At 56.3% G+C, this 27,184-nt stretch overlaps 1 protein-coding gene across 2 annotated transcripts in view; it reads left to right on the plus strand.

Annotated features, from left to right (window-relative positions):
• LOC111155778 (collagen type VI alpha 2 chain) overlaps positions 1 to 26,961 on the plus strand; it is a 32,656-nt gene extending 5,695 nt beyond the window's left edge. Inside the window, exons 2-28 of one of the 2 annotated variants that reach the window (XM_022516177.1) lie at positions 11,120 to 11,259; positions 11,386 to 11,981; positions 12,177 to 12,197; positions 12,547 to 12,612; positions 13,325 to 13,378; positions 13,464 to 13,508; positions 13,816 to 13,842; positions 14,047 to 14,073; positions 14,157 to 14,201; positions 14,688 to 14,741; positions 15,114 to 15,176; positions 15,705 to 15,767; positions 16,049 to 16,138; positions 16,733 to 16,795; positions 17,532 to 17,594; positions 17,725 to 17,787; positions 18,174 to 18,236; positions 18,504 to 18,554; positions 18,887 to 18,922; positions 19,198 to 19,260; positions 19,356 to 19,418; positions 19,579 to 19,614; positions 19,794 to 19,839; positions 20,024 to 20,176; positions 20,404 to 20,856; positions 21,006 to 21,044; positions 26,325 to 26,961. In XM_022516177.1, the coding sequence (XP_022371885.1) occupies positions 11,148 to 11,259; positions 11,386 to 11,981; positions 12,177 to 12,197; positions 12,547 to 12,612; positions 13,325 to 13,378; positions 13,464 to 13,508; positions 13,816 to 13,842; positions 14,047 to 14,073; positions 14,157 to 14,201; positions 14,688 to 14,741; positions 15,114 to 15,176; positions 15,705 to 15,767; positions 16,049 to 16,138; positions 16,733 to 16,795; positions 17,532 to 17,594; positions 17,725 to 17,787; positions 18,174 to 18,236; positions 18,504 to 18,554; positions 18,887 to 18,922; positions 19,198 to 19,260; positions 19,356 to 19,418; positions 19,579 to 19,614; positions 19,794 to 19,839; positions 20,024 to 20,176; positions 20,404 to 20,856; positions 21,006 to 21,044; positions 26,325 to 26,923 (3,054 nt within the window). In that variant the 5' untranslated portion in view covers positions 11,120 to 11,147 and the 3' untranslated portion in view covers positions 26,924 to 26,961. Of the gene's footprint in view, positions 1 to 11,119; positions 11,260 to 11,385; positions 11,982 to 12,176; positions 12,198 to 12,546; positions 12,613 to 13,324; positions 13,379 to 13,463; positions 13,509 to 13,815; positions 13,843 to 14,046; positions 14,074 to 14,156; positions 14,202 to 14,687; positions 14,742 to 15,113; positions 15,177 to 15,704; positions 15,768 to 16,048; positions 16,139 to 16,732; positions 16,796 to 17,531; positions 17,595 to 17,724; positions 17,788 to 18,173; positions 18,237 to 18,503; positions 18,555 to 18,886; positions 18,923 to 19,197; positions 19,261 to 19,355; positions 19,419 to 19,578; positions 19,615 to 19,793; positions 19,840 to 20,023; positions 20,177 to 20,403; positions 20,857 to 21,005; positions 21,045 to 24,083; positions 25,187 to 26,324 lie in introns of those variants that run through there. The other variant, XM_022516176.1, reaches the window with a different exon arrangement.
• The last annotated feature ends 223 nt before the right edge of the window (positions 26,962 to 27,184 follow it).

A 27,184-nucleotide genomic window follows, 5' to 3' on the forward strand; every position in this document is an offset into this window, starting at 1 on the left:
TTTTTAAAGATTTTATTTATTTATTTGTCAGAGAGAGAGAGAGAGACGGAGAGAGAGCAAGCACAGGCAGACAGAATGGCAGGCAGAGGCAGAGGGAGAAGCAGGCTCCCTGCTGAGCAAGGAGCCCGATGTGGGACTCGATCCCAGGATGCTAGGATCATGACCTGAGCCGAAGGCAGCTGCTTAACCAACTGAGCCACCCAGGCGTCCCCTGATCCTGTCTTCTAATTCATGAATGTGGACTATCTTTCCATTTGTTTATATCCTCTTTAATTCCTCTCAAAAAGATTTTCTAGTTTTCAGTGAATAAGTCTTTTACCTCCTTGGTAAAGTTAATTCCTAAATGTTTTATTCTTTGGATGCTAATGTAAATGTAATTGTTTTGTGGTGTTCATTGTTAGTATATAGAAATGCAACAGATTTTTGTGTATTGAGTTTGTATTCTACTACAAACTGCTCTGTTCATTTATTCCAACAGTTCCTTTTGTGGAATCTTTGGGGTTTTCTACATATAAAATCATATCATCTGTGAACAAGGATAATTTATTTCTTCCTTTCCACTTTGAGTGCATTTTATGTCTTTTTCTTGCCTAATTGTTCTGGGTAGGACTTCCAGTATTATGTTGAATAGAAAGGATGAAAGTAGGCATCTTGGCTTTGTTCCTGATCTTAGAGGAAAAGATTTCAGTGTCTCACCATTGAGTATAATGTTTGCTGTGGAATTTTCATATATGACTTTTATTGTATTGAGGTGGGTTCTTTCTATTACTACTTTTGGAGTGTTTTTATTATGAAAGGATGTTAAGTTTTATCAAAAGATTTTTTGAGCTCATGTTGATTATTTTACATTGATCAATTTTCATAAGTTGAATCATCCTTGCATTCCAGGAATAAATGCCACTTGCTGGTGGTGTTTAATCTTTTTATTATCCTGTTGCATTCTGTTTGCTAATATTTTGTTAAAGATGTTTGTGTCGGTGTTCAATAGGAATATTGGTCTGTAGTTTCTTTCCTTATAGTGTTTGTCTGACTTTGGCATTAGGGTAATGCTGACATCATAGAATGAGTGAGGGAATATGCCCTCCTCTTCAACTTGTTTTGAAAAGTTTGAGAAGTATTGATGTTAGTTCTTTAAATATTTGGTAGAATTCACCAGTGAAGCCATCACATTTAGGGTTTGTTTTTGTTTTGTCAGGAGATTTTCCATTACTTATTCAATCTCCTTACTTGGTAGAGATCTGTCCAGAATTTCTCTATTTTCATGGTTGGGAGGTTTTGCATTTCTAGGAATTTGTTTGTTTCACCTAAGTTACCCAGCTTGTTGGTATACAGTTGCTCGTAGTTCTCACTTATAATCTTTTCTATTTCTGTGGAATTGGTAGTAATGTCCCCACATTAATTTCTGCTTTTGGTCATTTGAGTCTTCCGTCTTTTTTTCCTAGTTCATCTCACTAAAAGTTTGTCAATGTTGTTGATCTTTTTGAAAAACCAACTTTTGGTTTCTTTGATACTCTCTGTTGTTTTTGTCATATATTTCATGTAACACTGCTCTTATCTTTATTATTTCCTCCATTCTGCTAGCTCTGGGTTTCATTTGTTCTTCTTTTTCCAGTTCCTTAAGATGTACAATTAAGTTGTTGATTTGAGCTCTTTCTTGTTTGTTTTTTTTTTAAGAGATTTTAAAGTTAATTTGAGAGAGAGAGAATGTGCACGCTGCACCTGTGTATGAGCAGGTGGGGGGCGAGGGAAAGAATTTCAAGCAGGCACCCTGTTGAGTGCAGAGCCCAACTCAGGGGTAAATTTCACAACCTTGAGATCATGACCTGAGTTGAAATCAAGAGATGGACTCCTAACTGACTGAACCACCCAGATACCCCTGAGCTTGCTCTTATTTTTGTATGAAAACATTTATAATTGTAAATTTCCTCCTAAACATGACTTTGACTGTGTTCCATACATTCTGGTATGTTTTTATTATTTCATTTTTATTGGTCTCTGAGTATTTTATAATTTCCCTTGTGATTTATTCTTTGATCCAGTGGTTCTTTAAAAGTGATTCTTTAACTTCTGTGATTTTGTGAATATTCCAGTTTTCCTTCTGTTTTGGACTTCTAACATCATCCTATTGTGATCAGAGAAGATGATTTCTATAATATTTTCTTCTTAAATCCATGGAGGTTGCCATTTTTGTTTTACCTTCTCCCATTATTGCAAGTCTCTCCCTTTCTTCTCTGGCTGAATTGAATCCAGGAGATTTAAAGTGTTGGCAGCCTCATGCTTGCTTTGGCAGCATATACTAAAGTATTGGCATCCTTTTTCCCTATTCATTTTTATCTTTTTTGGGGGGAGCTAGATATTGAAGACTAGGACATAATGCAACCATATGTATAGGGGAAATCAGATGTGCACTGCACATATTCAGGGAAGATGTGTGCTCAAGAAACACCTGAGAACTCTTTAGACTTAGACTTCAGGCTGATCCTCACCACAGAGAAAACTTATAACAATAAGATCAGTAAATAAACAAACAGCAAGCCCTAGAGAAGAAGAATCTGATTTCAGACATACCACTATTAGATTCCATACTACTACTGGATTCACATTTCCAGTTTCCAACAAAAGAATCACAAAGCACAAAGAAACAGGAAATGTGTGTCCTGTGTAGTCCATCCAAAGCTATATATATGTATATCAAGAAAACTATCCTGGAAAAAGACCTGATGGTGGACCTAGTGGCCACAGACCTGAACACAACCATCTTAAAGATGCTCAAAAAACTAAAGGAAAGCATTAAAGAAGTCAAGAAAACAATGTCTGAATAAAATGAAAGTATCGATAAAGAGAAACTCATGGTAGAATTCAAAAAGAAATAGGGGAGCTGAAAAATAAAATAACTAAAATGGAAATGTCACTAGAGGAATTCAAAAGCAGATTTGAGCAGACAGAAGAAATAACCTGTAAAGTTGGAGATAAGACAATGCAGATTTTTGAGTCTAACAGAAAGAAAAAAGATTAAAGAAAAGTGAACAGAGCCTACAGAACTTGCAGGCATGGTAGGGGAGTCCCAGAAGGAGAAGAGGGAGAGGCAATGACAGGGAAAGTATTTGAGGAAATATTGGCTCAAACCTCCCAGTTTGACGGAGACATGAACATCAATTCCAAGAAGCTCAATGAACTCCAAGTAGGATAAATTCAAGGGGACTCACACCAAGACACATCGTCATCCAACCATCAAAAACCAAGACAAAGAGGAAACTGAAATCAGCGAATGAGATATGACTCACGATATTCAAGGAATCCTAACTAAGATTATCAGCAGAGCTCTCATCAGAAACTTGGGAGACAGTGGGCTGATCATATTCAAAATGCTAAAAGAAAAAAGACCTGTCACCCAAAAATTCCATATCTAGCAAAACTGTCCTCTAAAAGTGAGGGTAAAATTAAAAATTGCCAGTTAAACAGAAGCTGAGGGAGTTTTTTAATATGAGACCTGACCTACAAGAAATGCTGAAGGGGGTCCTGTGTGGTGAAATAGAAGGACACTAGATGGTGGCTCAAGGTCACATGGGGGAATAAAGGTCTCCGCAAAGATCAACATACGAGCAATTATAAAAGCTAATTTATCATGATAATGTTGTGTGACTCCACCTTTTGTTTTCTACATAATTGAAGAAACTAATGCATTACAAATAATATTTGGTTATGCTTTCAACATACAATGTATAAAACATGTATATATACACACATTCTGAATTTATACCAGCTTTACGTGTAAATTCAGACTAGAGTGCTGTGACTTTAGGATGTTCACTATAACCCCCACGGTAACCACAAAAAAACACCTAGAGATTATACACAAAAATAAATGTGGAAGGGATATAAATGTTTCACCACAAAAATCAATGAAACACAAAAGAAGACAGTAATGCAGAAAATGAGAAACAAAAAGCTATAAGGCGTACGGAAAATGAACAGCAAAACGACGAAGTCGCTCCTTATCAGAGTTATTTAATTGTAAACAAATCACACTGTCCAACCCAGACAGAGACTGGCAGAACAGCTTAGGGAAAAACACGATCCGACGGCCGCTGAGCCTCGAGCGGCATGAGTCTCGACGTACAGATCTGTGTCTGTGCGGAGTTTTTACGTCACAGCACTGTAAACGTGTTTTGTCCCCGGCGTGACTTCCTGAGCACTTTCCCTCTAGCTTACTCGACCGTAAGAATCCCTGATGTGTGCACACAGTGCGCGTCCATCGACTCCCCTGTCATCAGTCAGGCTTCCGCTCAACAGTAGCCTCTTAGCAGTTGCATTGTGGGGGAGTCGAAAGTTATATGCAGATTATCGGCTGTGTGGGGAGGGGGTCGGCACCTCGACCCTCGCGCTGTGCCAGGGTCAGCTGTCTACAAAAGACTCACAGTACATCCAGAGACTTTATCCATACAAATAGGAAGCAAAAGAGAGCAGGTAGCTATACTAATACCAAATAAAATGAACTTTAAATCAAAAACTGTTACAAGAGACAAAAGACATTGTATGTTAATAAAATTTTTGATACAGCAGGAAGCTATACCAATTATAAACATTGCACACCTAATAGCAGGCCGTCAAAATTTTTAAACCTTAAAAATATGAAATCTTGATCATATGCTGGAAAGACTGTTATCTGGCTCTTGGTCTGTTTCCAGGCTGCTCCTGTTGCCTCTATTGTAAGGAAGTGTCATCCGTGGGGGCCCAGGTGTCAAGACTGAGGACCCCAGGCTGCCCGGGTGGCTCAGTCAGTTGGTCATCTGCCTTCAGTTCAGGTCATGATCTTGGGGTCCTGGGATCGAGCCCTGCATCGGGCTCCCTGCTCAGTAGGGAGTCTGCTTCTCTCTCTCCCTCTGCTCCTCCCCCTGTCCCTCTGCCCCCCACTTGTGCTCCTGAGCGCTCTCTCTCAAATAAATAAAATCTTAAAAAAAAAAAGCAGCCATGCGGCCTGGCTGCCAGCTGAGCACCAGGGCAAGCTACACGCACAGGGTCAGTGCCCCTGTGTGAGGCGGGACCTGCAACGGTACCAAAGCCCGAGGCGGTGTGGCCTCACGGGAGGAGGCTTGGGGGGCATCTGGTGCAGGGTAGCCGCAGCAGACGTCTCCCTGTCACCGCAGCCACCTGGTCGTGACTTGCACTGCCTTCTCCTGGAATTCACGTGGGTGCGGGTGAGACAACTCCTGTCTCTAGCCACGTGGCGAGCCCCCGTCCCCCAGCCCCTTCACTGTCCTGAAGGGCCACCATCTTCCCTCCTCAGTTCCGGGTCGCCTGGTGGGTTGTCGCTGTTCACCACAAAACCACAGACGCCTTATTGCTCTGTCCTCTGCCCCTGAGAGCACAGGCTCCCTCAGCACCGCGTACCTCCGGTTTTTCTCCGCTGCTCTTACTCACGCCTCTTTAGACTCGTTCTGTCCACGTGTACAAGAAACACACAAAAATATTTCTTGAAGATTCCGATTAAATTACATTCAATTACAGATTCCCTTAGAAATAACTGATATTCTTAAGTATTGGGTTTCTCATCCAGGAACAAGGTTCATCTCTCTGAAGTGTTCCTTAGAAAAATTTTGAGATTTTTTAATAAGTCCTGCACTTTCTTAGATTCTTAACTTTACTCCTTAACTTTATGTCATTTTTGCTGTAGTGTAAACAGTATTTTCCCATTAAACTTCTTAATTGGTTGTTGCTAATAGAAGAAAATCTATAGCTTTTTGTATGTATTTTTCTTATAATTGTCCCACTGAACCCCCCCTTCCTGTAAACGTTGTATAGTCGAGTTCGTTGGGTTTTCGAATTCCCGTCTTTAGGGAGGACGGTTTCCATCTCTTCCCTTTCCAAGATTTATACTCTGTTTCTCTGTACAGTCTTATTGCTTTGGCTTCCAACACAACTCTGGACCATAGAGTGAGAGCAGCACTCTTTGTCTCATTTATGTGTCTCTTTCTTGTGCTCTCGTGGACGTTCTTTGAGTGCAGGAGTTTTTAACACGGCGTCAGACCCACGGCAGACTCCGAGTTCAGCAAGCGTGTGATTGCAGTATGTGGGTATGTGTGCATTGGTATCAAGTGGAACGGTCCAGATTCTTGAAGGAAGACCCCCTACTTTAGTTTTTGTATAAAATATGATCTTGGTTGTGGACTGAAACGTATATGCTTTATAACACTAATTCAACTCCTCAATTTCTTATTTTCTTTTTTCTCAATCAGCAATGGTTGTTTCAGGTGCCATTAAAACAGTGACATGATTTTCTTTTTATGTTCATGTGCCCGACATTAATGTACTTTGTAGGGTTGTATCATCATTGTATTTCCAAGCTGACTTCATCCAGTTCTGGGTTAGTTGTCCTGGATATGCTATTGGATTGTATTTTCTAGCATCTGTTGGGATGTTGGCAACTGTATTCTAAAGTGGGAATTGCCCGCAGAGTTTCTTTTAGGGATTTCTTTTATCAAGTTTTGGTCTCAGGTTTTTCCATGTTTAATGAATTGAAAAGCTTATCTTTTTATGTTTTGCAACAGGCTAAAAAGTAGAGAAGTATTTGTCCTCAAAGGTGCAGAAGAACTCTCCCACATCCATGTGGGCGGAGCTCTGGGGTGTATTCCCTGCCTGCGTTTCCCATCCTTCCCAGGCAGAGCCCAGCCAGTCCTCACCCCTTCTCAAGACTTTCCCAGAACTTTCCCAGTCTTTCCTGTTCATTAGCTGAGGGCTGCACTTGGTATGCTTTTAAAAACCTTCCTCACATAGCGTCATATTATTTTACTCATTCCTAGATTTGTGTTACTATATTTGGGCTTCATCATTTTCCTCTTTGATAAGTTTTTTTTTAAGATTTTATTTATTTGACAGAGAGAGAGAGACATCACAAGTAGGCAGAGAGGCAGGCAGGGAGAGAGGGGGGAGGAAGCAGGCTTCCCGCAGAGCAGAGAGCCCGATGTGGGGCTCGATCCCAGGACCCTGGGATCACAACCGGAGCCGAAGGCAGAGGCTTTAACCCACTGAGCCACCCAGGCGCCCCCCTCTTTGATAAGTTTTTTTACTTTATTGGCTCTTTCAAAGAACCAGCTCTTGGATTTATTTATTTATTTATTTATAATGCTACCGTTGTTGTTTTTTTTTAATCAGCTGGTTTATTTCTTATTATTTTCTTTCTCTTGTTTTCCTGGGTTTCGTTGTTGTTAATTTATTTTTGTCCCTAACTTCTTCAATGATGTGCCTAATTTGTTACACTTATTTCCTATCCTATGACATAAAGCATCTAAGGCTATATATTGTCCTCTAATTACAGCTTTGGTCTTCTCATATTTGTTTTTATGTATAACTTCGTTGTCACTAATTCCTATGTAGTTTTAACGAGAGAGTTTTTAAATTTCCAGGTGTTTTGATTTTTTTTTCTGTCTTACCAGTGACTGCTTTTGTATTGTGGTTTGGAAAACTTCATGTAAAATTTCTGATTTTTATAAAAATTAATTAAACCTGCTTTTGTGGTTACTCTGGAACTGAATTTTGTAAAATGTTCATGCATTCCCTACTTGCAGGTTTCAAAGATAGATATAGATGATAGCTAGGCAGTTGTGTGCATGTGTTCCATGCACATTATCCAAATCCAAATGTTTAGAAAATACATATTCCCTACTCCATACTATCAAAGTTTTCTAAAACAGAACATTCCTCTTTGTTGTTGTTTATGTGATCTCTCAGGAACTTTCAAAGGTGAGTTAAAGTCCTCTGATGCTTCCTGTTTGTCAGCTTTTTCTTCAATTTTTCACTTTTGCTTTATATATCTTATTATGACATCCAATACATATAGACTCGTAACTAGACTCCTAAGCAGCCTTTACCTTATCCTTGGCCCCATCTCTTGCCCTTCCACCTCACCTTTTATGGGCCCTCACGCTGTCCCACCACTGTCCTCTCTGTCTCACCCTGTCTTCCTTCTCTCTGCACTGTCTGTGACAACCTCCAGTGTGACTCTCACGGACCTCATGCAGATGGGTTTCACTTTTTGATCTAATTTAGGAATATTTATGTTTTTTTTCCTTCTTTTTTTATTGCAGTATAGTTGACACATAACATATTAATTTCAGGCATACAGCATAGTGATTCAACAGTTCTGTACCTTCAGCTGTGCTCGCCACCATAAGTGTCGTCACCATGTGTCCCCACACAATGCTAGTACAATATGACTGACTGCATTCCCCCTGCTGTACTTTTCATCCCCATGATTCATTTATTTTATCACTGGAACTTGTACCTCTTCATCCCCTTTATCTACTATCACCATCTTCTACTACTCCCACCTTCCCTGGCAGCCACTGGTTTGTTCTCTGTATTGATGAATCTGTTTTTGTTTATTCGTTCATTTGTTTTGTTTTTTAGATTCTACGTACAAGTGAAATCACATGGTCTATGTCTCTGACTCGTGTCTTTAGCATAATATTCTCTAGGTTCGTGTTGTTGCAAATGGCAAGATCCCATTCCTTTTTATGACTGAGTAATATACCACTGTGTGTGTGTGTGTGTGTTGTGTGTAGACACACATACACACATACATATATACACCACATCTTCTTTATCCATTTTTTAATGTTGACTCCTGTGTGGTTACATACAGTGCTTTATTAGTTTCAGGTGTGCAATATAGTGTGTCAACACTCCCTACATCACCTGGTGCTCATCACAAGGGCCCTCCTGACGCCCCATGACCTACTGTACCCTTTTCCCCACCCACCTCCCCTCTGGTAACAATCGGTGTCTTCTCTATAGTAAGAGTCTGTTTTTTGGTTTTTCTTTTTTTTTCCTTTTATTTCTTACATTCCGCATTTGAGTGAGGTCATAGGGTATTTGTGTCTGACTGACTGATTTCAGTCAGCATAACATTCTCTAGCCCCATCCATGTCATTGCAAAGAGCAAGACGTCATTCTTCATTTGGGTGAGCAATATTCCACTGTATATACCCCACATCTTCCGTATCCGTTCATCAGTCCGTGGACACACGGGCTGCTTCCCTTGTTGGGCCACTGTAGCGAATGCTGCTATGAACATCAGGGTGCATGGGAACATTTGTCTTCAACAGAAGAATCTACAGTGTTCACATATATTGTCACAACTCATCCATGTGATATTGAGTTTTCTGACTCCTTTTTTCTTCATTTTTTATATTTTACTGTATTTCTCAAGTTTCTTTGCTTTCTTACTTACTTTTATTCATTTCTCTGTTTGCTGCAGAATTTTTTGGGAATGGTATGTAGGTGAGCCCTTTTACATCTGAGATTTTTATCTTTAACATGAAAGCTACGTTGACAAGGCAGACATCTTTGGGTCATTTTATTCTCCCCTCAAAATTCTCCAGTTACTGTCTCCTTGTTTTTCTGTGTACAATATTGTGGAGGAGAAGTCTGATGCCTGAACTGGTTATCTATTGCTATGTATAAGTTACTTCAGAACTTAGTAACTTAAAACAATAAGCGTTTACAATGTCATAATTGATTCGGGTCAGGAATGGCTTGGCTTGGTGGCTCTGGCTCAGGGTCCCCGATGAGGTGCCGTCCCAGTCAGGGGGATTGGCCAGGGCTCCGCTCACCTGATGTCTCGCCTGGGCTGAGGATGGGCTTCTGAGATGGCTCCCTCACCTGGCTGGTGGCTGGAGGCCTCGGTCCCTCTCTCCTGGGCTTCTGAAAGACAGCCTGAGGGCCTTCACACGACAGCAGTTAGCTTCCTCTCTGTGAGGACCCAAGAGAGGGCCAGACAGCGCCCATGATGTATTCTGTGGCCTTGTCTTGGAAGCCACGCCATCACCTGATCTTTTGGTCATACAGGCTGGTGATAGTTGAGTGTGTGAGGATTTCGTGAGAGGGTGACACCAGGAAGCAGGAAGAAGTGGGCCCACCTCGGAGATTGCCCATGACAACACCAAAAAGATTCTTCCCTTTAGGTGTTTTTTGTTTTTTGTTTAACTTTGTTGCTGCTGTTGTGTTTTTCTCCCATGGAGATTATTTTCAGAATCCTTCATTTCATTTGAGAGCAGCGTCTTTCAACAATACACTTCATTATGGGGGCCTCCTCGACTTGACGGTGTGTGTGAGGGTGGGTGTGAAACGTGTGATTGGTGTGGTGTGTGCACACGTGCAGGGAGTGGTGCCGGGGGGTATGGATTCCCTGGCCTTCGGCAACCCCTCCCTCCCACAGCAGACAGGACGGGATGGGACTCACGGCTTCCGCACTGGGGGCAGCAAGGTGATGGGCAGTGGAGGACAAAGCTGCACCCACACCCTAGTGCTCAGTCCTGACCGGCCCCCCACCCTGCCCCGCCAAGCTCCTGTGGTCCCCATGTTGGCTGTCGCATGTGGTTGATGGCTCTGAACCTCTTTGCTCTGACTGTTGCCTTCTGACTTGCTCTTGGCTCCCAGGTTCTTCGGGGCCCCTGACTTGCTCCCCTACCATCTCCTCAGCCCCCCTCCCCAGCCCTCCCTGAATGAACCTTCCCCAAGCCAGGCGCTCCCCTTCCTCTGGCCAGTCCCCTCAGTCTGGGCCTCCATCACCTCATGCAGGAAGCCTGCCCGGATTCCCTGGCACACCCACTGGGCTTTGCATTTGTCTGGGCAACCGTCACCACCTTGCTGGGTCACAACCCCTACCTGCAGGGTCATGGCCTCTTAACCTGACCATGTCCTATCCTGGGGAGGCAGGGCCATGTCCTTTTCACCTCTAACAATGCCAGGACTCGCTCCTCTAATCTGAAACTCAAGTGATATTGAACCTTGAATCTGCCTGCCAAAACCCATCCACCTCCTCTCAAAAATGCATTAAGGGGCATCACGGGGGAAATGGCACCAAAGTGCGCCCATGCCTCTGCTTTTCCCCAGCCGCCTCCCCCCAGGGCAGAGACGGGCAGTGCCGACCGAGACCCAACCAGAATCAAGGCTCTGCGTCCCCTGAGTGTGTGTGTGTGCGCGGGCTGCCTAGGGCGAGGGAGAAGGGCGTCTACCCAAGCCCATGTGCCCTCTGCCCCACCTGTGTGCTGCCCCAGCTGTCCGGGACCCCGCGTGGGCACTGGGCGCTGGTGGCAGTGGGCTGCTTCTCCCGTTGCAGGAGGTCAGGGTGCGCGGGTGCTGCCAGGATGCTCCGAGGTCCCTGCTCTGCCCTCCTGCTCTGGGGACTCCTGGGGGCCGTCCACGCCCAGCAGCAGGAGGTCACCGCCCCCGGCCTCTCTGAGAGAAACAGCTGCCCAGGTATTGGGTAGGAAGGGGGGGGCCGTGGGGTGGAGCCTGGGATCCCCCACGTGCACGACGCCTGGCAACGGGCTCGCGCCGCAGGCCCCCGCCCTGGGCAGGCCAGTGACGCCCCCGTGCCCCCAGAGAAGGCCGACTGCCCCATCAACGTGTACTTCGTGCTGGACACCTCGGAGAGCGTCACCATGCAGTCGCCCATCGACAGCCTGCTGTACCACATGAGGCAGTTCGTGCGGCAGTTCGTCAGCCAGCTGCAGGACGAGACCTACCTGGACCAGGTGGCCCTGAGCTGGCGCTACGGGGGCCTGCACTTCTCCGACGTGGTGAGGGTGTTCAGCCCGCCCGACAGCGACCGGGCCTCCTTCACCAAGAGCCTGGACAGCATCGTCTCCATCCGGAAGGGCACCTTCACCGACTGCGCGCTGGCCAACATGACCCAGGAGATCCGGCAACTCAAGGCCAAGGGTGGGGTCCACTTCGCGGTGGTCATCACCGACGGCTACGTCACCGGCAGCCCGTGTGGGGGCGTCAAGCTGCAGGCCGAGCGGGCTCGCGAGGAGGGCATCCGGATCTTCACCGTGGCCCCCGACCAGATCCCGAACGAGCAGGGTCTGCGGGAGATGGCCAGCATGCCCCTTGAGCTCTACCGCAACAACTACGCCACCGTGCGTCCCGACCTGGAGATCGACCAGGACACCATCAATCGCATCATCAAGGTCATGGTGAGGCGCTGCCCGGCCACGCCCACCCACTGGGCACCAGGAGCAGGGGTGGAGGCCAGAGCCCTGAGACCCGCTCCCTCACTGGGCAGTGCCCTGCTCTGGGCCTCAGTTTACCCCTCTGGGAGGGTGAGCTCCCCATTCCCACCCAAATCTCTGGCTCTGGCTAAGTAGCAATTTTTTCTGTCTTTTCCACAGAAACATGAAGCCTATGGAGAGGTGAGAGGCGTTTTCCGGTCCTGCCGCCCCGGCCGGGTGCTGCCCGCTGGGACTCTGAGGCGCTGACCTGGCAGAGATGATGACTGCCCCAGCCCCCTGCTGCTCCCGGGGGTCTGGGACAAACGGGAGGAGGCCAGGGAGCAAGACCCCTTGGTCCTCCCAGAATCGGCCGAGGGCCTTTGGGTTTGGGGCCTCCTGGGTGCCTCCCAAGTCTGCTCCTCCATCCGGCCCCGTGCTCCCGACGGCCGATGGCCCAGGGGTCCTCGGCCCCCCACCAGCTCCCTCCCTGGCCCCCCACCTGGGGCTCTCCCCACCGGCCTTCCCCAACACCCCTTGCTTCTTGTTTTAGTGCTACAAGGTGAGCTGTCTGGAGATCCCCGGGCCGCCCGGCCCCAAGGGCTACCGTGGACAGAAGGTAAGACGCCCGGCCCACCCTCGGGGTCCCAGCTGCCAGGAGGCCCCCGCCTCTCTTCAGCTCCAAACATGGGGCCACATGCGCCCAGGACGGTCTCAACCCTTCTGACCCTGGGAGACCTAAAACCAGTTTTTATCTCCTTCCTCTTAAACGGCGTTTTGAGAAAAGCAGGAATGCGTTTTCATTCTTAGCTTTGCCGTTGTAGCTCTGGTGAAGTAGGGAAACTCGCCGGGGCGGGAGACCTGGAACAGGGTCCTGTTAAAGCACACGGAGCTCCCACTCCTTACAGAGCTCACTGCCGGGGTGTCAGACACCCCGGAAGTTCGGTCAGAGGTCGCACGTGATGGCAGAGGAGGGGAGAACCTCTGGGAAGATGAGCTTATCCCTAAGCAGTTCCGTTTCCCTCTTCTAAATCTGGAAGGAGCCGTTTAGACCAGTAGGAGTGTAGATGCCCATCCCCAGGTCCCCAGCTAGATGCTCCCCTGCCCCCGTCCTCCGTGACACTGCCACCTGCCACAGCCCAGGCATGGAGGTCCCCGAGGAGGCAGCTTCACAGCCGTGGCCCTGCCATGAGGGAAGGGGCGCCCACGATGACATCTGAGGGGACACAAAGGAGCCCCCAAAACAAAACAGGACACACCAGCTCAGAAGCCTCTGCCCACCTACCTGCTTCCTGCCTTAGTTTACCCCTTTCTCCATGATCTGCGTTTAGGGTGCCAAGGGCAACATGGGCGAGCCAGGAGAGCCTGGGCAGAAGGGACGACAGGTGAGTGTCCTCCACACCCCTGCCCCCTAGGCCCCAGGTCCCCAGGACTGGGGCTCAGCTGTGGCTCTTTATTCTTCCTCCACAGGGAGACCCAGGCATCGAAGGTCCCATTGGATTCCCAGGACCCAAGGCAAGTCGCTGCCAGCCCTGCCCCCGTGACTAGGGGTCGGGGGGACGGCCAAGGGCTGTCTGGGCCGGGTGGGGGCTAGCCCACAGGGTCAGGTTGTCTCCAGGCCCCCCACCCCCTTCATCCCCAGGGCAAGCCAAGACCCTCGGTATCTTGAATGTTGTCCCTGAACCGAGCCAGGACTGGCTGCCCCTGCTCTCCCCCGATCTGGGGCACACGCACCCCCAGTAATGCCGCTGGCTCCCCTGCCCCCCCGATCTGGGGCGCACACATCCCCAGTAACGCCGCTCTTCCTTTCTTCCAACCTCAGGGTGTTCCTGGTTTCAAAGGAGAGAAGGTGAGACTGTGACGTGGCCCCAGAGCCCAGCAGCATCTGTCAGCACATCATGGCCCCGATGGGGGCCCCGCATCTGGCGTCACGGAGGGGCGCCCTCTCTGGGGTCCTTCTGGCCTCTTGCTTGGTCTGAGGCAGACCTGGCCCCCGGAGGCAGTGGCGTCTGTGGGACTCCAAGCTAACCAGCCTCGCTTTCCTCCTGCACAGGGTGAATTTGGAGCCGACGGGCGGAAGGTGAGCAGGCTGTCTGGGCCGGCGGGCGGGGCACCCCACCTTCCTGCCGCCCCAAGGCTTGACGATCACACCTCTCCCTCCAGGGGGCTCCTGGCCTGGCCGGCAAGAACGGGACCGATGGACAGAAGGTAGAGTGCATCTCGGGCCCCTCCCCGGGCCAGGGGCACGGCAGGCAGCGTTTCTGACATAGGAGGGAGCAGAGCCTCCCCGAGACCCTTGGGTCCTTACCTGGGGCCTCTGGGGCCCCTGGGGCCCCTGGCCACTGCCCACAGCCTGTGGCTGGACGGCCCCCACTGGCACCTAGCTAGGGACACAGGACAGATAAGAACATGGCACGAGCCAGCGTGGACATTTGCTTCTGAGGACCAGCTCTCGGGAGTCTCCAGCCTGGGCTCTGGAAGCCCAGATCCAGCCTGGGGGGGGGTGGTGGGGGCTCATGCTCCAGCCACATCCCAGGGACCTGGCCTGCCACCCGCAGAGAGGCTGCCATACCGTCCAGCCCCTGAACACACAGCTGGGTGCCCTCTGGGAATGACACAGAGGGGACCGCCCCCGCACATTCGCCCATTGGTGCGTGACCCTGACCCACCTTCTGCTCCCCTCTTCTCCTCCAGGGCAAGCTGGGGCGCATCGGGCCTCCTGGCTGCAAGGGAGACCCCGGGAGTCGGGTAAGGCCAGCTCGGGCTCCGGGAGACGCAGGGTCTTGGCAGGGGGTGGCAGGGCAGGGTGGTGGCCAGCCCCTCGAGCTGCAGTGAGGAAGCAGGGAGCCACTTGGCGTGGCCCCTTTCTGCAGCCTCTCTCCTGCCCGTCCCTGATCCCCACCCAGGGCTCAGCCAGAGCTGTGGCCTCAGGATGAGGAAATACTCTCGGGGCTTCTGGGGCGGGCTGGGGCGGTGCTCCTGGGCGTCCTGACGGTGGGTTCTGGAAGCGCAGACCCAGCAGAGCACCCGGTGCACTGGGCTTCTGCTCATCGGGCCCCGGGAAAGCCCCGCACAGCTCTAGGCAGCAGCCTGGGACAGCCCTGTCACTCTGTCTTGCAGGGCCCCGACGGATACGCAGGGGAAGCCGGCAGCCCTGGGGAGCAAGGGGACCAGGGCATCAAGGTACGCTGCGGGTGTGATGGGCCTTCGAGGGCAGCGCCAGGCCTCTGGGGGAGTGCGGGGGACAGCCCGGCCAAGAAGCCACGCAGAGAGGGCCCGTCTCTGCAGAGTGGCCCTCGGGAGTAGGAGGCCTGGGGACGCCCTGCCTGAGGGGTGGTGGCACTCCCACCCGGGGGCTGCGGGTGCCTTGCCCAAAAATGCCAGTGTGTGGCCAGCTCAGGACCGTGTGTCCAGCCAGGCAGCTCTGCGGTGCCCAAGGGGCCCCAGCCATGAAACCACCATCCTCCCAGGCCTCGCGGGGTCCCTCTGCCAAACTCTCGGGCGCTGTGGCTGTTCCGCGTCCACCCTGCTGGCTGCCCAGGCCTCTGGAGGAGCAGGACGACAGCCCCTCCCAAGAAGGCAGCCCCACGGACGGGCCCCGGGTCTTATGAGCTCCCCGTGCAGCCACGCGGGCCCAGCCCCTTGGAGCCGGCTCCTGCCCTGTTGCCAGCGTCTCAGGGATGGGAGGCTGATCTCTCCAAAATTTCCCAGGGAGATGCTGGCCGCCCGGGACGCCGAGGACCCCCAGGAGACAACGGGGCCAAAGGGAGCAAGGCAAGTGCCCCTGGCTGGTCGCTGCTCTCCACTCCCCCACCCCAAGCCACATGCCAACTGTGCACACCAGCACAGATCGGGGAGGGAGCAGTAAGGACAATGGCATCTTGGCCAGCCCTGCGCTCTGAGCATGTGGCCAGACCCTCCACTGCTGGGGAACCTGGGCACCCCCCACTCCCTGAGGCAGACCCGGTCCCATGCAGCGGCAGGGCAACGGGGCTGGGGGTGAGGACACTCCGAAGGGCACTTCCTTGTGGGGCTGACGTGGCTCCTCCCCCCAGGGTTACCAAGGCAACAACGGTTCCCCGGGAAGTCCTGGCGTGAAAGGAGCCAAGGGTGGACCAGGGCCCCGAGGACCCAAAGGCGAGCCTGTGAGTTCACACTCTGCCCCCACCGGTGCCCGGGGCCCAGGGCTGCGGGTGGGATGGCCAGGGTGGGCTGTCCCCTCTGGGCCTGGCCCGCCTGCCTCACCCCTCCCGCACACACCCTGCTCTGGACATCACCAGTGAAGCATTCCGGGTAGGGCAGAACCCCTGCTGGCTGGGCCCGGGCTCAGCTGCACCCCTGCCTGGGGCCTGGCCTCATGCCCCCAAGTCGCCGTCCCAGCAGGATGCCCCGAGGGCTGAGCACAGACTCGGGCGCACACTCTGTGGGCCCCCCATGGCAGGGCTGACCCTCGAGGGGGAAACACCCTGAGCCCTGGGGCCTGGAAGTGGACGGAGTGACCATGCTGATTGCTGGTCCAGGCAGGGCCCCGGTCACATCAACTAAAACCCTTAATTGACCCCGTCTCACACGCTGACCGGGAGCCCCTCACGTCCTAAATCCTTGGTGGCAACTTAACTTACCCAACAGAGGACCAGGCCCCTCCCCCAAAGCCCGTGTCCGAGAGAGGAGAGCAGAGCACGGGGTCCCCACGTGGCCCCACCATCAGGTCCCCCCACACACATACCTGTTCTCTGCAGGGGCGCAGAGGGGACCCAGGAGCCAAGGGCAGCCCAGGCAGCAACGGCCCCAAGGGGGAGAAGGTGAGTGTCTGGGGGGTGCCGTCGGCTGCTTCTGCACTGGGGTCTCACCGTGGTGTCCACAGGGTCCTAGGACGAGGGGCAACCAACAGTGTCCCCACCGCGGCCCACCCGGAAAACAAAAGGGACCCCCAGGGGTGCCTGGGTGGCTCCGTCGGTGAAGCTTCTACCTTCCACTCAGGTCTTGATCCCAGGGTCCTGGGATGGAGCCCTTGCTCAGTGGGAAGTCTGCTTCTCCGTCTGCCCTTTCTCCGCTTGTACTCTCTCGCTCTTGCTCTCCCTCAAATAAATAAAAATCTTAAAAAAAGAAAAAAAAAAGGACCCCTGGTATCTGGCCACTGCCGGGGGTGGAAGCACCCCCTGCAGGTTCTCAGACAGTGACCCCCAACCACACTCCCTGCTGAGGAGCATGGGCAGGGTAAGGCCATGAGGGTTGTGCATGGCTCCCTGCATGAGGGCCGTGCACTGCTGGGCAGGCTGCACACTGCTCCACCCAGCAGCTCCTCACAGTAGCTGGCTCAGGATGGCTTTGTCTGTGGTAAATCTGAGGGCCAACAGTCCCCCACCAGATGCGGGTCGAGGGCTTGAAGGAGGGGCTGCCCCTCCGGGAAACGCATGGCAGTCCCTTCCCTGGTGCAGGTGACCACATAGGTGTCACCCTTTCCAGGGAGTTAAATGAGCCCCTCCCCTCCCCTGCCCCTCCACCTGCCCAAGACTGACTCCACCTCTCTGCTCGTAGGGAGACCCTGGCCCTGAGGGTCCCCGGGGTCTGGCCGGAGAGGTTGGCAACAAAGGAGCCAAGGTAAGTGAGGCCACTCGTCCTCGGGGCAGGGAGGCTACCGAGGACCCCTGGCCCTTCCCCTGCCCAGCAGGGATACCCCCCATTCCCGCCTAGTTTCCAGTGATTGACAGTGGGCTCTCCTTTTTTCCAGGGAGACCGAGGCTTGCCTGGACCCAGAGGCCCTCAGGGGGCTCTCGGAGAGCCTGGGAAGAAGGTCGGTAGCAGGACACCCAGGAGGGTCCTGTGGCCCTGGGGCCCAGGCCCCTTGCTGCCCTTCAGTCTCACCGTGCCCCCCCCATAGTGCTGCATGGGTCTCCCATCCCCAGGACACGGTTCCCATGACACACTCGGGCAGCAGCGCAGGAGGTGGTGGGGAGCACCCTGTGTACCTCATATGGTCATCCTGCCCTGAGGGGTCCAGCCGCATCAGGAGGGGCCGCAAGGGGGAGGCAAGGTGCGGGGCCGGGGAGCCAGGGCGGGGCACCTAGAGGAGGCGAACACTGGTAGCCCAGTCCCCAGAGGACAGCAGGGGAGAATGGTAGTGTTGCTTGGAGTGGTCCGTGCTCATCTGTGCTGACTCTGCGTCCTCTCTGCCCTCAGGGATCTCGGGGAGACCCCGGCGACGCTGGTCCCCGTGGAGAGTCAGGACAGCCTGGTCCCAAGGTACGTTCCCTCCCCCTCTAGGCAAGACCGGCCTCGGGGGCCTGAGCCCCTGCTCGGTTCTCGGGTAAGGCTGCCAGGAGCGTGGCAGGCCCAGCTCCCTTGGCACGGGGAATCCGCGGGGGCCGGGCAGCCCCTCCCGTTCTCTGCACACGCAGCCCCCAACCAGCAGCCCAGCCCCGTCTGTCCTCATCCTGGTCCTCGGCGCATGCCAGCCTAGCCCCTTCCTTTCCCACTGGACCCTCCCTGACCAGTTTCCCCACCCTGCAGGGGGACCCCGGCAGGCCTGGATTCAGCTACCCGGGACCCCGAGGAACACCCGTAAGTCTTGGCAGGAGTTGGGGGTCCCTGGGAGGCCCTGACGGTTCTCACTAGTTCCTGTGAGGGCCTCACTCCTGGGGGATGGGGCGAGGGCGAGTGGGCCTGGGGTCACTCATCGGGTGCAGAGCCCCAGAAATTGTCCCAGACACGGGCGGGTGGTGTGGCGTTCACCTGCAGCGCTCACGGCTTCATACGGATTGTGAAAACTGAGACCACCCTAGGGGGCAGGAGGGGCTTCCAAAAATCTCGGGTCCCCAGGAGAGCCAGCTCCCGCCCCAGGGCAGCCCTTCCGGTTCTGCGCTGAGTTACGGTGACCTGTGCTTGCTTCCCAGGGAGAGAAAGGCGAGCCTGGCCCACCCGGCCCTGAGGTATGTCTGCAGAGGCCTCCGCACCCACCGGGGCGGCCTGCATGTCCCTCACCCACCCTCGGCCCCAGAGAGCTTCCTGAGCTGAGCCCTGAGCCTGCTGGCCGCTCTCCTGCCGAGTACCCCCAAACGCCACTGCGTACCCCACCCAGCCGCCTGGCGCAGGCTCTTCTGACGGAAGCATGCCCGCCCCAGACAGACTCCCTAGAGGTTTTGCCTGGGGGTGGGGGGCCGTGCCGAGCTCCCTGCCCCAGGCTGACCAGTGTCCTGTGTCCCAGGGGGGCAGAGGTGACTTTGGTGCCAAGGGAGCGCCCGGGAGGAAAGGCGAGAAGGGCGAGCCTGTGAGTACCCAGGGCAGAGGGCGTAGGGGGCCGCGGGGTATACGGGGAGGGCGCCGGGTCGAGGCCGCCACCCACCTGCTCTTCTCGCTCCTCAGGCAGATCCTGGTCCGCCTGGCGAGCCTGGCCCTCGGGGGCCGAGAGGATCCCCAGGACCCGAGGTAGGTCCGCTGCTGGTGCCTCCAGCCCTCTGGTCTAGCCCAGGGCCACGCTGAACCTCAGGGTCGTGCCGGCAGAGGGACGGCGGGGTCAGTGCCGGGGGGGCGGGGGCTGCCCAGCGCAGACACAGGCCACTTCTCAGCGTCACCCTTCCTCCTCCAGGGAGAGCCCGGCCCCCCTGGAGACCCCGGCCTCACGGTGAGTATTGGGCAGGGATGGAACCCGCGTCCCCGCTCCCTTCCAAAGTAGAAAAGCAAGGGCAGCCCTGGGAGCTCAGCGGCCGAGGCCAGCAGGAGCGCGCAGACTTCCTGGAAGCCCCTCTCCGCCCGTCCGGGGGCTCGCTTTCCTGGCCCGGGACTGACGCCCCCGTGTTGCAGGAGTGCGACGTCATGACCTACGTGAGGGAGACGTGCGGCTGCTGCGGTGAGTCTCAGCCCCACATGGCGGCAAAGCTGGAGCCTCATGTCCTTGGGGGCTCTCGTCCAGGGGTCGGGTCCTCCCTCTGTGTCACGCCCTCCCGCTCGTGCACCCGGGCAAGTGTCCCCAGGACGGGGGTCCGCGCACACTGCCGTCTGCCCCTCACCCTGACCCTGCACCCGGCCCGCAGACTGCGAGAAGCGGTGCGGGGCCCTGGACGTGGTGTTCGTCATCGACAGCTCCGAGAGCATCGGCTACACCAACTTCACTCTAGAGAAGAACTTCGTCATCAACGTGGTCAACAGGCTGGGGGCCATTGCCAAGGACCCCAAGTCAGAGACGGGTCAGCTGTGCCTGTGGTGGGCGGGGCGGGGGGCGGGAGGTCCGCGCATGGGAGGGGGCCGGCGGGCGGACAGGTGTCAGCTTTGCTCAGAGCCACGGGGGTGCGGCGGTGGGGGGGGCGGCGTTCGGGGGAGTGGGGGTTAGGGGTGCAGGGGTGGGGGCCGGCGTGCTGGGGGCTGGGGTCGCGGGGGCCGCAGCCGCACCCTCATGCCCTGCCCTCGGCCGCAGGAACCCGCGTGGGCGTGGTACAGTACAGCCACGAGGGCACCTTTGAGGCCATCCAGCTGGACGACGAGCGCATCAACTCACTGTCCAGCTTCAAGGAGGCCGTCAAGAACCTGGAGTGGATCGCCGGTGGCACCTGGACGCCCTCAGCCCTCAAGTTCGCCTACAACCAGCTCATCAAAGAGAGCCGGCGCCAGAAGACCCGGGTGTTTGCAGTGGTCATTACGGATGGCCGCCACGACCCCCGGGACGATGACCTCAACCTGCGGGCCCTGTGCAACCACGACGTCACGGTGACAGCCATCGGCATCGGCGACATGTTCCACGAGACGCACGAGAGCGAGAACCTGTACTCCATCGCCTGCGACAAGCCCCAGCAGGTGCGGAACATGAGCCTCTTCTCTGACCTGGTGGCCGAGAAGTTCATCGACGACATGGAGGACGTCTTGTGCCCAGGTGAGTGGCGGCCTGTGCAGCCCAGTCTGCACTGGGGAAGGAGGACCTGAGGAGGGCAGAAGGGGCAGGGGGGTCGCTGAGGGCATTCAGCCCCTGGTCTGGCCAGCGGACACTGACTGGTACCCCCCGGCCTCTCTCCTTGCTCCTAGACCCTCAGATCGTGTGCCCAGACCTTCCCTGCCAAACAGGTAACTCGGACGGTGCCAAGCCCCCCACCCCAGACTCAAGCGGCCGGGGCTGGAGAGGAGGGGCCGCTGCGGGACCCCCCCCCCAGCAAGAAAACTTTAGATGGGTGACTCAGCCCCAGGACCCTGGCACGTCTGCGGAGGGGCTGGGAGCGAGGTTGGCCGTTCTGAGCCCCCCAGCCCCTCCGAGCCCAGTGCACTCTGGGCGGGTGCGCTCCCGTCCGCGTGCCTGGCCTTGTGGTGTCCCTGACCACCGCCCGGGAGGGACAGACACCCCAGAACCATCTCAACTGCCGCCGGCGGGAGCCTGGGACATGGTGCACCAGGTGGCTGGTGAACAGCCGTGGAGGGAGGGAGCGTAGCCTCACGTGGCCACTCGCGGACGCTCTTGCTTCCAGCCTCTGCAGTCCTGAGCTGCGGTCTCTGAAGCAGACCCTGGCGTGTGTCGGGGGCCTGGGCCCCTTGCTCAACACGGCTGCTTCTGGGCTTAAGGCTGCTGGGGACACGCAGAAGCTGTCCCAGGGTACTGTGGGCCAGGGAAGGGGGTAGGATGCTCTGTGGGCCCCGAGCCGCCGCCCCCAAGGCTTTGTGGCACAGGGACTGGGGCCACTGGGCCCGTGGAGCTGCCGGTGTGAGCCAGGAGCTGAGGTCTCCCCTCGGTGACCCCGCCCCGCCTGCCGGGGTCCCGGGACCAGCACCGGGCCCTCTGGCTGGGATGTGGGCACCAGGCCTGGGTCCTCCCAGGAGCTGGTGTGGCGTGGGCCTCCGTAGCGGGCAGGCCAGGCTGTGCCGGCCGACCCAGCGGGGAACACAGACAAGAACCGCGAGGCCCGTGCCCACACCATGCCCACACCGTCGCCTGCCAGGCAGAGCGGACATTTCCGGGGCCTGCGTGCTGGCTCCTCACGGGGCATCTGGTGGGCCCCCTGGGCAGGTGCAAAAGAGTAGAGGCAGCTTGAGGGAAGAACTGTGTTGAGTTGGGGGCAGGGGTCCCCACACTTGTCCTGACAGAGAGTTTCCCAGAAAATGGTCATCGCGGTGGTCCCACACCATGGCTGCTGTGAGCTCTGCTTCAGTCAGTGCTGCCTGGGCCTCGGGCCCCTCAAGTCCTCCGGGGATGGCTGGCTGCAGTGCGCAGAGCTGCCCAAACCCCAGCTGCCAGCCTGAGAGCTGGGCCGGGGGGTCTCTGCTGGAGGCCACACCGAGCAGCCATACACCTGCCCCACAGGGCCCCCCGGTCATCCCACGGTGGGTCCCACAGTCAGGTTGGCCCCCCGTGAACAGACTCCAGACCCTGACCCCTGGCGTCCAGGACCCAGGAGGGGCCCAGTGTCCTTGGCCCAATCTCAGCAGGGAAGCTTCCAGTTCCTGACCCCTGAGCTCGACGTCAGCCAAGGTTTTCCACCGACAAGCCTTGTCAAGTTGCTAGTCCCCCTCTTCCTAGTTACGGAGGACTCATCCTGAGTGAGTGTGGGCTCGGCCACAGGCTGCCTCTGCGGTTTGGGTTAGGACACTGTGGTTTTCCTCTTTGCCGTGTTGATGCAATGGAGGACGTTGGTTTCCGGAGGCTGAGCCGACCTTGCCCACCCAGGATAAATCCTACTTGCTTGCGGTGTGTAAGTCGTTCTGTGTGTGGTTAGGCTTGATTTGCTCGTATTCTGCTGAGGACTTCCGTGTCTGTGCTCCTGAGAGGGGTCTGGCCGCAGCTCCCTTTCCTGTGATGTCTCCGTGGGGTTTGGCTGTTAGTCTGACGCTGGGCGCTGGCATGCGACCTTGCTTCTCCTGAGCCTCCAAGACCCAATAGTGAAAGGGAGTGGCCTCCCAGGAGGCCCTTATCCACCTTCTCCCAGTTATCTTCTCTGCCAAACTCACAAGTTTATCCTTTACAGTGACAAGAATTTCCAGGTTTCTTAGACGTTGTGACCAGAGAGGAAAAAAGCAGAGGTCGCTGGGGAACGAGATCCCGCAAACCGGGCCCGTCAGGGGCTGGGTGTGCTGCTCCACATTTCGAGACCACAAACTGGGCTGGATGGGCGCCGCTGGCTGGGCATGACCCTGACCTTCTGGGCCACACGGCCCTGTCTACCCAGAGGCCCAGCCAACCCTAGGCTTGGATCCGGCCAGGGGGCAGCTTGCTTGATTGGGTCAGAGCCATGATAGTTTCAGGGAGCCGCGGAGCTGGCCGGCAGCTGAGGCGGTGAAGGCTGGTCCTGGAGAGCTGCCACAGGAGGGGGAGCCCCAGCGTGACCCGAGCCCCGCCTCCCTGGAACAGAGGCAGAGACTCTCCGGGGCGGGCGTGCAGAGGAGAGGCACAGACGGCGGCATGTGGGCCGGGGCGGGGGGTCCGTGCCACCAGGCCACCTGGCTTGGCTACCTGCCACCCCCCAGAGGAGAAAGCAAGCTCTGGGCCCCCAGGGCAGAGGCCGGGGTGCACTGGGAGCAAGGTGCCCGCGGGGTCCGGCCTGCGTTCCCAGGGGGGCCGGAAGAGAGCGCCGGAGCCCCGAGGGTGGGAGGCACAGTCGCTCCCGGGTCCTCGAGGGGCCAGTTCTGGGCGGGGAGCGGAGGGTGTCTCAAAGGGCAGAGGAGGACTGATCATTGTAAGCTTTCTAGAAACTGTTCTGGGAGGGGCCCAGGGACCCCCTGCCCGCGTCACAGGGTTGGGGCTGAAACAAGCCAGGTTGTCCGGGTCAGGGGTCGTGAGGGGGCTGGGGTCCCCCGGGGGCAGAGCCTTGAGCTGCCAGAAGCCGAACCCGAGACCAGTCAAGTCTCAGTGCCACCATGTGTGCCAGGAGTCTTGTGGGGACGCCAAAGGTGCTGCTGGCTCCCACCCCTGCTGTGAGCTCTGGCCCCGCACGCTGACAGGGGTGCCGCAGCTCCCCCCACCCCACCCCTGCTGAGCCCAACAGCTGTCCTCGCTGTGGTCCTAAGTCATCCTGGAAGAGAGAGGTGCCTCGGCTCTCAGTTCGCTCAGCCCAGGAGGGCGGCGGGAGGCCCACTCATGCCAGCTTAGTCCCTTAAAGCCTTCTCTGGATGCCCCTGCAGATGGACCGCGGCCTGGCAGCGAGCCCCCGGTCACCTTCCTCCGCACGGAAGAGGGCCCCGATGCCTCCTTCCCCAGGACCATCCCCCTGATCCAACAGTTGCTAAACGCCACGGAGTTCACGCAGGACCCGGCCGCCTACTCCAGGCTGGTGGCCGTGCTGGTCTACACCGCCGAGCGAGCCAAGTTCGCCACAGGAAGCGAGCGGCAGGACTGGATGGAACTGTTCATTGACACATTTAAGCTGGTGCACAGGGACATCGTGGGGGACCCCGAGACGGCGCTGGCACTCTGCTGAAGCTGCGGAGGCTGCCCGCGGGCAGGACTGACCCGAGCTACCCCACCCAGCCTCTTAGCGACCTGGGGCGGCCGACCGCACACGAAGGGGCTTGAAACAACAGAAGTCTATCGTCTCTCAGTCTGGGGCCGAAAGTCCAAGGTCCGGGGGTGGTGGAGTCACACTCTCTCCAGGGGCTCTGGGGAGGACTTCCTGCCTCCTCCAACTCCTGTCTCTGCCGCTGGTGTCACGTAGTCCCTCCTTGGAGCCTGACCCTCCACCCCCTTATAAGGACCTTCTGGTGGTGCTTGGGGCGCACTGGAGAATCCAGAGTAGTCTCAGGCTCGTAATTTAGTTCTCTCCGCATCTTTCTTTGCCCTGTAAGGTCATATTCAGTCTCGAGGTTTAGGATACGGGCATCTTTGGGGAGGCCATTATTTAGCCAAAACACAAGAGAGACGAGCAGAGCCTCACAATCCCCGAACTCCTGGCTTCCCCTGCAGCCCCTGTGCCTGCCGCCACCACCTCGTGTGTTTTTCTCGGCCTCCCTAGTTTTGCATTGAAGAAATCAGCCCGAGGCCGGCGCCCCCCACGTGTGTCTTTGCTGGTGGTGACTTGGGAGTGCGGGGGCACCCAGCTGGCTTGCTAGACGTGGATTTAAAGCAGAAGCTGCTTTTCATCTGCTCGGCCGACAAGATAAGCTACATCATTAATATAAGCTTCTTTAAAAAAAATCCTGCCTGCCGGAAATGTGGCTCCGCCCACCAGTGGCCTGGCCACCCTCAGATGCTGTGACATCCTATACATGCTATAAAAGCTGGAAAAGTGTGAAAGCATTGCTGTGGTCCCGTGGCATGCTGGGGTGACATGCTGTGGCTGGGGCCTGGGCTGAGGCCCTGCTAGTCGGTGCTGGGAGTCAGGACCTCCTCCTTGATGGGGTCCACACCCTCCTGGCCCTAGGGGTCAGCCAACTGGGCCCCATATCCCAGATTGGGGCCCGCAGGGCTGAGAAGCTGGACACCAGCAGGATGGCCAGCTCCGTCCTCCCCCAGCCCAAGCCGCGGTTGGAGGAGTGGTCTCCAGCAAGGCCACGGTGGAGGGGCCGGGCTTCATTCTGCAGAGGGTGGACCACAGCCCACGTATGTGAGGAGTGGGTTTCCAGGCTGTGCTGGAGCACCCACGTCCCCCAGACGCCTTGCCCCCAGCACTGCGGGGCAGTCCAGGGCAGGTGACCTCCCAGGTGGGAGCAGGGCTCTCCTCAGCTAACAGTGAGTCACGGGAGCTGCTGCCGGGGTCGGGCCACGCCCGTGCTCACCGCCCACCGGAGATGTCCAGTCACGGGGGACACAGGCTCCATTCCCCGCTGCTCCCAAAGCTGGGACAGACGCGGCCCAGCCAGTGTCACGCAGCTCTGAGACCACAGGGAGGAAGGGGGTCATGGCCAAATGTGGGTCCTCACATCCTGGGGGCTTCAGGACTGGAGATCTTATGAGATCTTTTTAGTGGATTACAAATGCAAAGACAGCTTCCCCGATCCTCCGTCCCACCCCTACTGTGGACTGTGGCCCTTTTGGGGTCTCCTTCCTGCCCAGACGGGCCTGGAGGAGGTGACTGGGCAGAGAAGGTGCTTGGAGGGTGGAAATAAGCCACTCAGCCTTCAGGTTTGGGGCGTGCCCTGATGACAGCAAAACCAGCAGAGACGGTGACAGGTTCCCAGGAGCTGGGGCCACCCCTGGCCCACTGTGGTGCGGGGTCCCGATGGTGGGAGCCTTGGATGCAACCCCACAACCCCGGGGGGTTCTAACGGCTCCAGTGGGAGGGGTGTGCACAGGGATGGGCACAGGGCACGGCCAGGGGTACCTGACGGTGCCAGGGCCTGGAGTGGCCAGGAAGGGGCGGCAGGGACAGGGCCCGGCCTGTGGGGCCTCACCCGGGTCGCCCGCCCACCGCCCCGTTTTGCCCCCAGAGCTGTACGTGGCCCAGTGCACGCAGCGGCCAGTGGACATCGTCTTCCTGCTGGACGGCTCGGAGCGGCTGGGCGAGCAGAACTTCCACAAGGCGCGGCGCTTCGTGGAGGAAGTGTCCCGGCGGCTGACGCTGGCGCGCAGGGACGACGACCCACACAACGCGCGCGTGGCCCTGCTGCAGTTCGGGGGCCCGGGCGAGCAGCAGGTGGAGTTCCCGCTCACCTCCAACCTGACGGCCATCCACCAGGCGCTGGAAGGCGCGCGCTACCTCAACTCCTTCTCGCACGTGGGCGCGGGCATCGTGCACGCCATCAACCACGTGGTGCGCGGCGCGCGGGCAGGGGCTCGCCGTCACGCCGAGCTGGCCTTCGTGTTCCTCACCGACGGCGTCACGGGCAACGACAGCCTGGAGGAGGCCGTGCACTCCATGCGCAAGCAGAACGTGGTGCCCACCGTGGTGGCCGTGGGCGGCGACGTGGACAGGGACGTGCTGTCCAAGATCAGCCTGGGCGACGCGACCGCCGTCTTCCGCGAGAAGGACTACGACAGCCTGGCTCAGCCCGGCTTCTTCGACCGGTTCATCCGCTGGATCTGTTAGCGCCTCCTCCCTCCTGCCCCTCGGCCCCTGCCCCCGCCGCCCGCCCCGCCCCGCCCCGGCCCGCCCCTCCCTCCTGCCAGGCGACCCGGGCTTCCAGCCCCCATCTCTCACTCCCAGCCCCCGGCCATGCCTGCGCCCCGGGTTCCCCAGCCCCGCGGGGACCGTCTTCCTACCCATGGTGCTACTCAGACTCACCCAGAGGTCCCGCGGGCTGCAGACTCCATCTCCAGTTGCGGGTGTGAAGTCAGGAAAAGAGGACCC

This window comes from Enhydra lutris, unplaced genomic scaffold (genome assembly GCF_002288905.1).
Source record: "Enhydra lutris kenyoni isolate GAN:26980312 unplaced genomic scaffold, ASM228890v2 scaffoldscaffold43, whole genome shotgun sequence".
Classification (NCBI taxonomy): Eukaryota; Metazoa; Chordata; class Mammalia; order Carnivora; family Mustelidae; genus Enhydra; species Enhydra lutris.